Raw genomic sequence first — 11361 nt, forward strand, 5'->3', positions numbered from 1 at the left:
GATATTGGGAAAATTTCTTCCCTGAAACAGCTGCCCGGCCCTGGCACAGCTGCCCAGGGCAGGGGTGGAGTCCCCATCCCTGGAGGGATTTCAAAGCCCTGTGGATGTGGCACTTGGGGACATGGTCAGTGCTGGTGGGTGGGTGGGCTCGGGGGTCTGAGAAGTCCCTTGGTGACGGGCACCCCGGTGACTCTGAGCAACCCCCACGACAATGGGGACCCCCGTGGTGATGAGGAGTCCCGTGACAATGTGGACCCCAGTGACAGTGGGCACCCTGGTGATGATGGGGACCCTCACAATGATGGGGATCCCATGATGGTGGGGAGCCCTGTGGTGATGGGGACCACTGTGACAGTGGGCACCCTGGGCGGTGATGGGTGCCCCGTGCTGATGGACACCCCCCTGTGCTGGTGGGCACTCCTGTGACAAAGGGGACTCTGTGATGGTGGGACCCCCCATGATGATGGGGATCCCCAGTGACAATGGGCACCCCATGACAATGGGCACCCCGTGCTGATAGAGACCCCTATGACATTGGGCACCCCCATGATGATGGGGATCCCCAGTGACAGTGAAGACCCCCATGCCAACAGGTACCCCAAGCCTCAGCCCTGGCAGCAGTGGTGGGGGGCGGTTTGGAGGGGTTTGGGGGTGCAGAGCCCCCCCGACCTGCCCCTTCCCCAGCACCGATGTAATCCAGCGTCTTTGGGAACGTGTCTGCATCACCCAGCGCCCGCACCCGGGGACACGGGGACCCCGGGGGTGGCAGCGGAGGGTGGGGGGGTGTTGGGGTACAGCCCCCCCTGACGTGCCCCCTCCCCAGCGCTGATGTACGCCAGCATCTTCGGGAACGTGTCAGCCATCATCCAGCGGCTGTACTCGGGCACGGCGCGGTACCACACGCAGATGCTGCGCGTCCGCGAGTTCATCCGCTTCCACCAGATCCCCAACCCGCTGCGCCAGCGCCTCGAGGAGTATTTCCAGCACGCCTGGTCCTACACCAACGGCATCGACATGAACGCGGTGAGACCCCCGGGACCCCAAAACCCGCCACGGACCCCTGGAACCCACCACAGCCCCTCCAAACCTCCACATCCCCCAAGGACCCCCAAAACCTTCCCTGGACCCCCGCAACCCACTGCATCCCCCCCAAACTCCCATGGCCTCCCAGCCCCCCCACTCCTCGACAAGTATTTCCAGCACTTCTGGTCCTACACCAGCAGCTTCAACGTGAGCGTGGTGAGACCCCCAAGACCCCTTGGGATCCCCAAAAAGACCCCTAAAACCCCCCATGGTGCCCCAGCCCCCCACTCCTCAAGGAGTATTTCCAGCACACCTGGTCCTGCACTAATGGCATTGACATGAATGCAGTGAGACCCCTCAAAACCCACAGGCCCCCAAAACCTCCATGGGACCCCTAAAACCCCCCATGGCCCTCAGGCCCCCACTCCTCAGGGAGCGCTTCCAGCAGTCCTGGTCCTGCAGCCATGGCATCGACATGAACACGGTGAGACCCCCGGGACCCCCCAAACCCAGCAGGGCCCCCCAGCACCCCCCACAGTCTCCTGGCCCCTCGCTCCTCGAGCTCTCCAGCACGCCCGGCCCTACAGCGGTGGCATTGACATGAGTGCAGTGAACCCCCCCAGGACACCCCTGCGGACCCCCAAAACTTCCCAAGGACCCCTAAAATCCCCCATGACCCTCAGCCCCCCATTGCTCGGGAAGTGCTTCCAGCAGCCCTGGTCCTGGACCAACAGCATCCCCATGAACGTGGTGACCTCCTCTCCAAACCCTCTGTGCCCCCCTGACCCCTGTGCCCCCCCAGGTGCTGAAGGGGTTCCCCGAGTGCCTGCAGGCCGACATCTGCCTGCACCTGAACCGCAGCCTGCTGCAGAACTGTGCCCCGTTCCGGGGGGCCACCAAGGGCTGCCTGCGGGCGCTGGCCATGAAGTTCAAGACCACGCACGCGCCCCCCGGGGACACGCTGGTGCACGCGGGGGACGTGCTCACCGCGCTCTACTTCATCTCCCGCGGCTCCATCGAGATCCTGCGCGGGGACGTCGTCGTCGCCATCCTGGGTGAGACCCCCGACGCGACCCGGGGGTCCCACGGTGTCCCCTGGGGGTCCCCCGGGGCAGCCACTGTGTTCAGGGGCCCCCAGTGCTGGGTGCCCCCAGGGTGAGCCCCCACCTCCTGGGCACCTCACAGTGCCCCATGGGGGACCCTCTCTGGCCTGGGGTGCCCCCAGTCCCCCTCGAGTGACCCCCCCCGGGGTCCCCCAGTGCCCCATGAGGCATTTGCCCAATCCTGGAGAACCCCCAATGCCCCTCGGGGAACCCCCTCGCATTGTGGGGTCCCACAATGCCCCATGGGTGACACCCCCACCTCCCGAGGACCCCCCCAGTACCCTATGGGATGGCCCCCTGCCTCCCCTGGTTCCCCTAGCGCTGGGAGCACCCCAAGTGCTTCCCAGGGTCCCCCCAGCCCTTGGTACCCCCTGTGTGACACCCCACCTCCTGGGGACCCCCCACTGCCCCCATAGCCCCCCGGTCCTGTGCACAGCCCGAGTGTCCCCATGGAGACACCTAGGCTCCCAGGGACCCCCTGTACTGGAGGCACCCCAGGGTGACCTCCCACCTCCTGGGGACCCCCCAGTACCTCTGAGATAACCCCTCACCTCCTGGGGACCCCCCAGTACCTCTGAGATAACCCCTCACCTCCTGGGGTCCCCCCAGCCTGGGGTACAGCCCCAGTGACCCCACAGTGCTGGGGGCAACCCATGTTGACCCTGCTCGTCCTGGTGAACCCCCATTGTCCTGGAGTGACCCTCCACCTCCCAGGGTGTCCCCCCTGTCGGGGACCCCCCAGTGCCCCTCCTGCCCCCTCAGGTAAGACCAACAGCCGGGGCAGTGCCGGGACCTGCTGCACCCCCGAGCCCCTGGGATCCCCCCCAGCACCCACTAGGTGCTCCTCCAGTGACCACCCCTTCTCGGGGACCCCAGAGTCCCCCCTGCCCTTCTCGGGACCCCCCAGAGACCCCTCCCCTTTCCCGGGCTGCCCCGCCTGGCACAAACCCCTTTGGGGAGCTGCTGCACCCGCGTGTGCGGCTGGGACAGTCCGAGCACCCCCAGAGCCCCCGGGACCCCCCAGCCCCGCGGAACCCCCCCAGTCACTTCCCGGGCCCTCCCCGCCCCCCAGGTAAGAACGACACCTTCGGGGAGCCGCTGCACCTCCACGCGCGCCCGGGGAAGTCTCGGGCGGACGTGCGGGCACTCACCTACTGCGACCTGCACAAGATCCTGCGCGAGGACCTGCTCGAGGTGCTCGACATGTACCCCGAGTTCTCCGACCGCTTCTGGGGCACCCTCGAGATCACCTTCAACCTGCGCGACGTGAGGGGGGACCCGGGGGGACGGGGGGGCAGGTGGGGGGGTCCTGAGCAAGTCATGGGGTCCTGAGCCGGCTGGAGTGTCCAAGTAAACTGGGGGTTCCTGAGAAAGTTGGGGGGTCCTGAACAAAGAAGGGGGCTCCAAGGAAGCTGGTGGGGGTCCTGAGCAAACCAGGAGGTCCTGAGCAAGTGTGGGGACGGATCCTGAGCAAGTTAGAGGGGGCTGAGCAATCTGTGGGGTCTCGGGTGATCTGGGGGTCCTGAGCAAGCCTGAGGACTCTGAGCAACCCCTGGGGGGTCCTGAGCAAGCTGGGGGGCTCCTGACAAAGCGGGGGGGTCCCGCAGCCCCCCAACTGTGCCCCTTGTCCCCGCAGACCAACATGATCCCCGGCTCCCCGGGCAGTGACGAGCTGGACGGCGGCTTCTCCCGGCTCCGGCGCCGCAAACTGTCCTTCCGCCGGCGCCCCGAGAAAGGTGGGGGGTCGGGGGGGCCGGGCGGGCGCCGGGACCCCAGGGGTGACCTCAGGGTCACCGGGACCCCGGCCCTGACCCCGCCTGTCCCCGCAGACGCCCCCAGTCCCGAGAAGCCCCGGGCGCTGCGGGAGGGCAATGGGGGGGGTCAGGCCCCCGGCGCCCCCCGAGGCCCGGCCGAGTGGGACCCCCCCAGCCCCTCCAGCTGCGGCTCCAGCGATGAGGAGGAGCCCCCCGCGCCCCCCCCGGGGGCCACGGCGCTGTCCCCTTTCCGCAGTGCCCCCCCGGCCCCCCCCGAGCCCGAGGAGCGCGAGGGCAGTGACATGTGCAACCCCCTCTCAGGTGGGTCGGGGGGCTCGGGGTGGGGTGGAGGGTCCCCCGTTCCTTCCCTCCCTGCTCGGGGTCCTGCAGACTCCACACAAACCCCGGCACCCCCGGGGGGTGGGGGGTCCCGCGTTCCTCCCCTCCTCACTGGGGGTTCTGCAGACACTCCCCAAAATCCAAACCCATCTCCCCCAGCACCTGCCCCTGCACCCCCTCAGAAGGGCATGGGGGGGGTCGGGGTGGGGGAGGGGGGCAATCCTCCCCTCCCTGTTTAAGGCTCTACAGCCCCCCCCAAAAGCCCCCACACCCTCTCCCCATCCTCCCCATCCTTCTCTCAGTCCCCCTTAAGCGTCCCACCCCATTCACCCCCCAACCCCCCCCCACCTTTTCCAGGCGCCTTCTCGGGGGTCTCCAACATCTTCAGTTTTTGGGGGGACACCCGGGCCCGCCAGTACCAGGAGCTCCCCCGTTGTTCCCACGGGGCCCCCCCAAATCCCACCCCAACTCTGACCCGCCGCCAGCGCTCCGACCTGGAATCCCGCTTGGATCTGCTCCAAAAACAGCTCAACAGGTAATTTTGGGGGGTTCAGGTGTGACCCGAGGGGGGTTTTAGGGCAGTGAGACCCCAAGGGAGCCCCCTGACCATCCCCAAAGGGGTCTGGGGAACCCGGAGTGCAAGGGGAGGAATGAGGGACCCCCGCCCCTACCTGAGCCCTCTGACACACCTTGAGGGGGTTCAGAGGTGCAGGGGGAGGTGGGGGAGGGATGGGGTTGGGGGTGCTGGAGTTTGGGGGGTCTGTAGAGCCCTGAGTGAGGAGGGGGGAAATGGGGGATCCCCGCCCCATCCTGAGGTGCCTAAACCACCTGGTGGGATGGAGGGTGCCCCCCCCCAGGGGTGCAGGGGCAGGTGCTGGGCAGCTCTGGGGATCCTGGGGGGCTGGGGGAGGGATGGGGTTGGGGGTCCCATGTCTCGTCCCGGCCTGGCCACGCTCTCCATGGACATTCCAGGCTGGAATCCAGGCTGAGCACGGACATCTCGTCCATCGTGCACCTGCTGCAGCGCCAGGTGTTGGTGCCCCCCGCCTACAGCACCGTGACCTCCCCCCACCAGCCCCCCCCGGGGCCGCTGCAGCCCCCCCTGCCCATCACCCCCCTCCGGCCGCTCGCTCAGGTGAGGGACCCCGGGGTTGGGGTCACCCGCTTTGGGGGGCATCCCACTGTCACAGTCTCTGTGGGTTGGGGTCACCCCTGAGCCCCCAGGTTTGGGGTGCACCCCGTTTTGGGGGCCATCACCCTGTTATCCAGCCCCTCTGTGGGTTGGGGTCACCCACTGGGGGTCCCGGTGCTGGGTGGGGGGGATATCCGGAGTTCCTGGTGCCGGGTGTGGGTCCCCCGATCGATCGATCCCCCCCTACTCTCCCCCTCCCCGGTTCCGGCAGGTCCCGCCCCCCCCGCGTGCCCCGGACCCCCCCGACGTGGTGCTGCTGCTGGAGCCGCCCCCCCCTCGGCGCCGTTCGCTGCCCGGGGCGCTGCCCCCCCCCGCGGGGACCCCCCCGGGGACCCCCCCGCTCCAGAGACACTGCTCCGACCCCGGCAGCTAATGGGAGCGCCGGGGCACGGCGGGACCCCGGAGCCACGGGACCCCCGACCCCGGAAAGTGGCACCCCCGGAGCCCTCGGACCCCAGGACCTGGGACCCCTGGAGTCCTCGGGCCCCAGCACGTGAGACCCCCAAAGCCCAGGACGTGGGACCCCCGGAGCCACGGGACTCCCAGATTCCGGAATGTGGGACCCCCAGACCCGGCACCCCTGGACACCATGGCCTGGGACCCCTGGAGTCACAGGATCCCTGACCCTGGAACGTGGGACCCCCGGAGCCCTGGGACCCCCAACCCTGGAACATTGGGACCCCCACAGTCCTCAGACCCCCACACCCTGAGACCTGGGACCCCTGGAAGTCCCGGACCCCGGCGTGTGGGATCCATGGAGCCACAGGACCCCTGAGCCCAGCATGTGGGACCCCCAACGCCCAGGACGTGGCACCTCCAGAGCCCTGGGACCCCCGACCCTGGAATGTGGGACCCCCACACCCCGGGACATGGAACTCCCCTGTCCCGGGAGCTGGGACCCCCGGAGCCGTGGGACTTCTGGAGCCAAGGGACCCCCGGAGCCCCCACCCCTGGGCCCTGACCTGCCGGGGGGCTCCGGCCGCTGCCCCCCACGGACACTCCCCCAGTGCCGGCGGGGGGTTCGCACCCCGGGGACCCCCGCTATCCGGCCCCCCCGGGGTCCCCCTGCCCCGGACTGCCGGACTCTGCTGCTCTTCCTGCTCCTCCTTCCAGAGCCCCCCGGGACCCCCCGGGCCGGTGGGGGTGTGTGCACAGGTGTGTCCCCCGTCCTGTCCCCAGGACCTCACGTGTGTGTCGGGGGGTCCCGCCGTGCCGGGACACGTCTGTCGCCCCCCCATCCGTGTGTCTGTGTGTCCCTGCCATGTGCCCCCCCGGGACCCCCCTGCCGGACCCCCCGCACACGTGTGTGAGCGCCGGCAGGCTCGGGGGGTCCGTGTGTGTCCCCCCGCGTGTCCCCGTCCGTGTCCCGGCTGGGGGGTGGGGGCACGTGTGTGCCTTCCCCGCCTGGCTGTGTGTCCCCTTGGAGCCCCCCGGGACCCCCAGAGCCCCCCGAGCCCCCGGGCGCTCCCCCCGCACAGCCGGGTGTCACATCGTGGGCACCCCACGCACAGGGAGGGGGACACGGGGCGGGGGGGGGCTGCCACCCCATAGCGTGTGCCGTGTTTGTCCCGTGTCACCCCTGCATGTCACCCCCGCCGTAGGTGTCCCCAATAAAGCGGACAGAGACCCCCGGGCTCTGTGTGTCACCGGGGAGGGGACAGAACCACGGGGGGACACACAGTGACCTCGAATGCCACTGTGATCAAACACCGTGACAGCCAGGGACGGGGCGGGGCGTCCCGGTAGTGGCAGAGACAGGACAGAGGAGGTGACGTTGCCTTTACTGGGCACCGTGTGACACGTCCCAGTGGCACTGGTGTCCCACGTGGCGATGGAGGGGGTGGCATCACCTCTGCTGAGCCCAACAGGTGCAGTATGGCACCGTGAGGCACCGGGTGACACGTCCCGTGCCACGGTGTCCCAGAGGCACTGGTGTCCCACACGGTGCCAGTGCGGGGGTCAGACGAGGTGACACCACCTTTACCGAGCCCAGCACGGCGCGCGTGGCACCAAGTGACACGTGTGTGACACGTTACCGTGGCACCATGTGATGGTCTGGCACATGGCACCATGTGATGGTCTGGCACATGGCACCGTGTGACATGGAGTGACAGTCCCACCCCCCAGCGTCCCGGTGTCCCCGTGGTGCCGGTGCCGGGCTCGGAGGGGGTGGTGGCCCGTGGCCCGTCCCAGGGCTGGTGTCACGGTGTCCCCGTGCCCGGGTCACACCGGGCGGTAGGTGCCGTTGTAGGTGAAGGGCTCGGGGTGGACGCAGGCGCCGGGGCTGGGGGGGGTCCAGCGCTGGATCTGCAGGCGGGAGCAGGTCGGGGGGTCCAGCGGGCGCACGATGACGGGGGCACGCGAGGCCACCGACGGGTCCTCGTCGAAGAAGTTGAAGGGGCGCAGGAAGAAGCCGACGGCGTTGCCGGGGGTGGCCGTGTTGGGGACGTCCTCGGAGTGGGGCACGTGCAGGAAGCCCACGGTCACCCAGGCCACCAGGTCCTGGGGGGGACACCGCAGAGTCAGCGGGGCCCGTGGCACCGTGGACCCCCCCACGGGAGCTGGGGACACCAGTGGGAAATGGGGAGACCCCCCAGAGCTGGGGAGCCCCCGAGACCTGGGAATCCCCTCAGGAGCTGGGGATACGCTGGAGCTGGGGAACCCCATGGGAGTGGGGGAGACCCTGGAGCTGGGAAGCCCCCTGGAACTGGGGAGCCCCCAAAGCTGGGCCCCCCCAGGAGATGGGACCCCCCCGTGCCCCCAGCGCTGTGTCCCCGGTGTCACCTGGTCCTCGATGGTCTCGTTGTCACGGATGAAGCTCTCGAAGGTGACCGGGGGGTCCCAGGGGTTGTTCTGGCTGTAGATGCTGCTGCTGCTCGGCTCGTTCTCGTGGCGCCGCGTCACGGCCAGGTGGTACCTGCACGGGTGAGGGGGTGGAGTCGGCCTGGGCGTGGCACCCACCCGTGCTGGGGGTGTTCCAGTCGGGGGGTCCCTCTCCCACCCCTGCCTGGGCCCCCCTGCTGTGCCACCCCCTGCCCAGTCACATTATGGGGACATGGGGTTGGCAAGGGGGCTCGGGGGTTCCCTGGCTTTGGGTGCTCCCCAGCTTCAAGGGTCCACCCAGCCCTGGGGGACACCCCACTTCCAGGGGGGTTCCCCGACTCCTGAGGGGCTCTCAAGCTTGGGGGTGTCACTGGACACGTCCCCTCTGCAGCAGGCTGGGGTCCCCCTCAGCCAGGGCACTCACGGCTGGGACCACAGAGCCCACGGGCGAGGCCACTGCCTGCTCTGGGGGGCCACGGCAGGAACGGGGGGGCTCCGGGGGTCAGGTGCCAGCAAGGGAAGGTGCCACCAGGGGACTGTGGCAGTGAGGCAAGGTGCCATCGAGGTCTGGTGCTACCAGGGGTAGGTACCACTAAGGGAAGGCGTCACCAAGGGGGAAGTGCCACCAGAGGAAGGTGTGACCGGGGGAAAGGCACCGTGCCCACAGCAGTGGGTGACGCCGGTGACTCGGCACAGAGCCGGGGTGCCAGAGCCCACGGGGCAGCCCCGTCCCCCCACGGGCCCCCCGCGCCCACCTGGCCCAGGTGACGCCGCGCTCCTCGCGCCAGCCGCGGGGCAGGACGGGCCCGGCGTGGGAGCTGAGCTGCAGGCGGTAGGTGCGGCGGTGGCCCCAGCGGTTGCGCCGGCGCGGGTTGGTGAAGAGCAGGTACCGCGGCGGGGCCCGGCCCAGCGGCAGCGCGGCCTCGCGCTCCCGGCGCCGCGGCTCCCGGTGCAGCCACGGCTGCACCACGCGGGCCCCCGCGCTCCAGGGGTTCGAGATGTTCTCGAAGCGAATGTCCATCGTCTCGAAGCTGTTCCCGGTGCCTGCGGGGAGGGGGCTCGGTGGGGGGGACACGGCGGAACAGCCCCCCGGGGCGGGGACGGGACCCCGCAGAGGTGTCACCGCACAGGGGTGGGACCCTACGGACGTGCTGCATGGAGGGTGGGACGCTGTGGGGATGACACCAAGGATGTGGACTGGGACCCCCTGGAGATGCCACCACCACGGAGGGGGGGACACAGTGGAGGTGCCACCAGGGAGGACTGGGAAACCAGGGAGATGCCACCATCATGGGGGGCTGGGACCCTCCAGAGATGCACCAGCATGGAGGGTTGGGGCCCCAGGAGATGCCACCACCATGGAAGACTGGGACTCTGCAGAGATGTCCCCGTGGAGGGGTGGGACCCCACGGAGATGTCACCATTGAGGGTGGTCATCACCAGAGGGTCCAGGTGATGTCCAGGTAGCACCACCCCCCTCAGGGACAAGGCCCCCTGGTCCCTGGAACGCCCCATGGGTCCAGCTCCCCCTCCCAGCGCCCTCCCCACGGCCGGGGCGGGTCGAGAGCTGTCAGGGCCCTTCACCTGCGACATCCAGGTCCACCTTGTAGTGCACGAGGTGCGTGTGGAGGTTGCCCAGGACGTGGCTGTGCACGCGGCTGCCGTAGCGCCGGCCCTGGGGCGTGTAGAAGGTGGCGTGGATGTAGCCGGTGGCGTGGACCTTGGCCTCCAGGACGCCGTTGGGGTAGAGCAGGAAGTCCCAGATGTAGTCGTAGTTGTAGACGGTGGAGGTGGTCCTGAGCACCAGCGCCCGCCCCTCCAGCCCCGCGTAGAAGTGGAAGCCGCCCTGGAAGTCGTTGTCGAAGTGGCGGCGCAGGGGGACCCCCGTGGGCAGCTCGAAGACGCAGAGGGCGTGCCTGAAGCGCACGGGGCCGTCGGCGTCCAGGAGGTGGTGGGTGTCCAGGAAGGTGGCGGTCTCGGGACAGTCCACGCCGCGCGCCAGCTCGAAGCTGGAGGCGCCCATGGCCCAGCCGGCGTCCATGTACTTGGTCTGCATGGCCGCCGGCGAGTGGCCGCCGTAGAAGGCGATGGCCTCCTGCACGCTCAGCTCGTAGGCCACGCGCTCGCCGCCGAAGCGCACGTCGAAGAGCTGGAGGCCGGCGGAGGAGCGCAGGCGGAAGGCCAGGCTCCAGCCCCCGTACTCCAGCCGGTTGCCGCGCAGGCGGTAGCGCCGGCCCTGCGGCTCGCACACCTTGGCGCCGTGCACCTCGGTGGGCGTCCCGGTGAAGAAGCGCCCGCGGGGCTCGTAGCCGGAGAAGAGGTGGCGGGCGGGGGGCTCGGGCAGGCGGGCCAGGGCCAGCGCCCCCCGCGTGTGGAGCTCGGCCAGCTCCCGCACGGAGCCGAAGTAGCGCCCGTCGTACCAGAGCCGCCGCACGGCCCAGCGCCGCGGGTCGGGGTCCCGGTGGTCCAGCAGCACCTCCAGCCCCACGGGGTGCAGGAAGTAGCCCTCGACGAAGCGCTGGATCACCAGCCAGGTGCGGCGCTCGCCGGGGCCGAGCCCGCGCGGCGCCACGTCGGAGAAGGTGAGGCAGCGCGCGGAGCAGTTCCGGAAGCCGAAGCCGGTGGCCTCGCGCAGCAGCGGCTCCAGCGGCGCCAGGGCGGCCACGAGCGCCTCGTGCAGCAGCTCGTACTCCAGCTGGGTCATGGGCCGCGCCCAGAAGGGCACGGCGCGGCCCCTCCCGGGCCCCAGCGCGCGGTAGGAGCTGGGCCGCGGCAGGGGCCCCACGGCCAGCTCGGTGACGTTGGGCTCCGCCTGCGCCCCGAAGAACACGACGGCTCGAGCCTCGCGCCGCGGCCGCGGCCCCCCGTGCGCCAGGAACCGCAGGGCAGCGCGCTTGGGGGGCGGCAGCAGCTCCACCAGGAACACCGAGTTCTTGGCCAGGGGGCCCCCCCGGCTCGGGGCCAGGCCCAGCTCCGGCCGCGCCATCAGGAAGGCCCGCACGGCCCGGAGCTCCTCCGGGGACAGGTCCGAGAAGATGGACGCGGGGTCCAGGGGGGCCGCCGAGGGGCCGGGGGGGGCCGCGCTGACCAGCAGGGCCAGCGCCCAGGGGACGCCCAGAAACCACAT

At 70.1% G+C, this 11361-nt stretch overlaps 2 protein-coding genes across 3 annotated transcripts in view; one reads left to right on the forward strand and one right to left on the reverse strand.

The window, feature by feature from the left end:
* Nucleotides 1–5570, forward strand: part of KCNH2 (potassium voltage-gated channel subfamily H member 2) — a 24272-nt gene extending 18702 nt beyond the window's left edge. Inside the window, exons 8-14 of one of the 2 annotated variants that reach the window (XM_017838290.1) lie at nucleotides 824–1023; nucleotides 1826–2078; nucleotides 3199–3392; nucleotides 3763–3862; nucleotides 3956–4201; nucleotides 4577–4754; nucleotides 5192–5570. In XM_017838290.1, the coding sequence (XP_017693779.1) occupies nucleotides 824–1023; nucleotides 1826–2078; nucleotides 3199–3392; nucleotides 3763–3862; nucleotides 3956–4201; nucleotides 4577–4754; nucleotides 5192–5435 (1415 nt within the window). In that variant the 3' untranslated portion in view covers nucleotides 5436–5570. Of the gene's footprint in view, nucleotides 1–823; nucleotides 1024–1825; nucleotides 2079–3198; nucleotides 3393–3733; nucleotides 3863–3955; nucleotides 4202–4576; nucleotides 4755–5191 lie in introns of those variants that run through there. The other variant, XM_017838291.1, reaches the window with a different exon arrangement.
* A 1603-nt stretch (nucleotides 5571–7173) lies between these two features.
* On the reverse strand, nucleotides 7174–11361 carry AOC1 (amine oxidase, copper containing 1). The gene is made up of 4 exons (XM_017838292.1): nucleotides 9819–11361; nucleotides 8990–9278; nucleotides 8196–8328; nucleotides 7174–7913 (listed from the first exon to the last, which is right to left on the reverse strand). Exons 1-4 carry the CDS (start codon nucleotides 11359–11361, stop codon nucleotides 7635–7637), a joined length of 2244 nt encoding a protein of 747 aa, XP_017693781.1. The 3' UTR covers nucleotides 7174–7634.

This window comes from Lepidothrix coronata, unplaced genomic scaffold, assembly GCF_001604755.1.
Source record: "Lepidothrix coronata isolate B3197 unplaced genomic scaffold, Lepidothrix_coronata-1.0 Scaffold330, whole genome shotgun sequence".
Classification (NCBI taxonomy): Eukaryota; Metazoa; Chordata; class Aves; order Passeriformes; family Pipridae; genus Lepidothrix; species Lepidothrix coronata.

What these genes read in the sequence shown, in the direction of transcription:
- AOC1 (XM_017838292.1), bottom strand. Translation starts at nt 11,361, where the DNA reads ATGTGGTTTCTGGGCGTCCCCTGGGCGCTGGCCCTGCTGGTCAGCGCG. An exon ending in GGTGGACCTGGATGTCGCAG is followed by an intron (nt 9,279 to 9,818) that starts GTGAAGGGCCCT and finishes CCCTCCCCGCAG; the next exon opens with GCACCGGGAACAGCTTCGAG. An exon ending in CGCGGCGTCACCTGGGCCAG is followed by an intron (nt 8,329 to 8,989) that starts GTGGGCGCGGGG and finishes TCACCCGTGCAG; the next exon opens with GTACCACCTGGCCGTGACGC.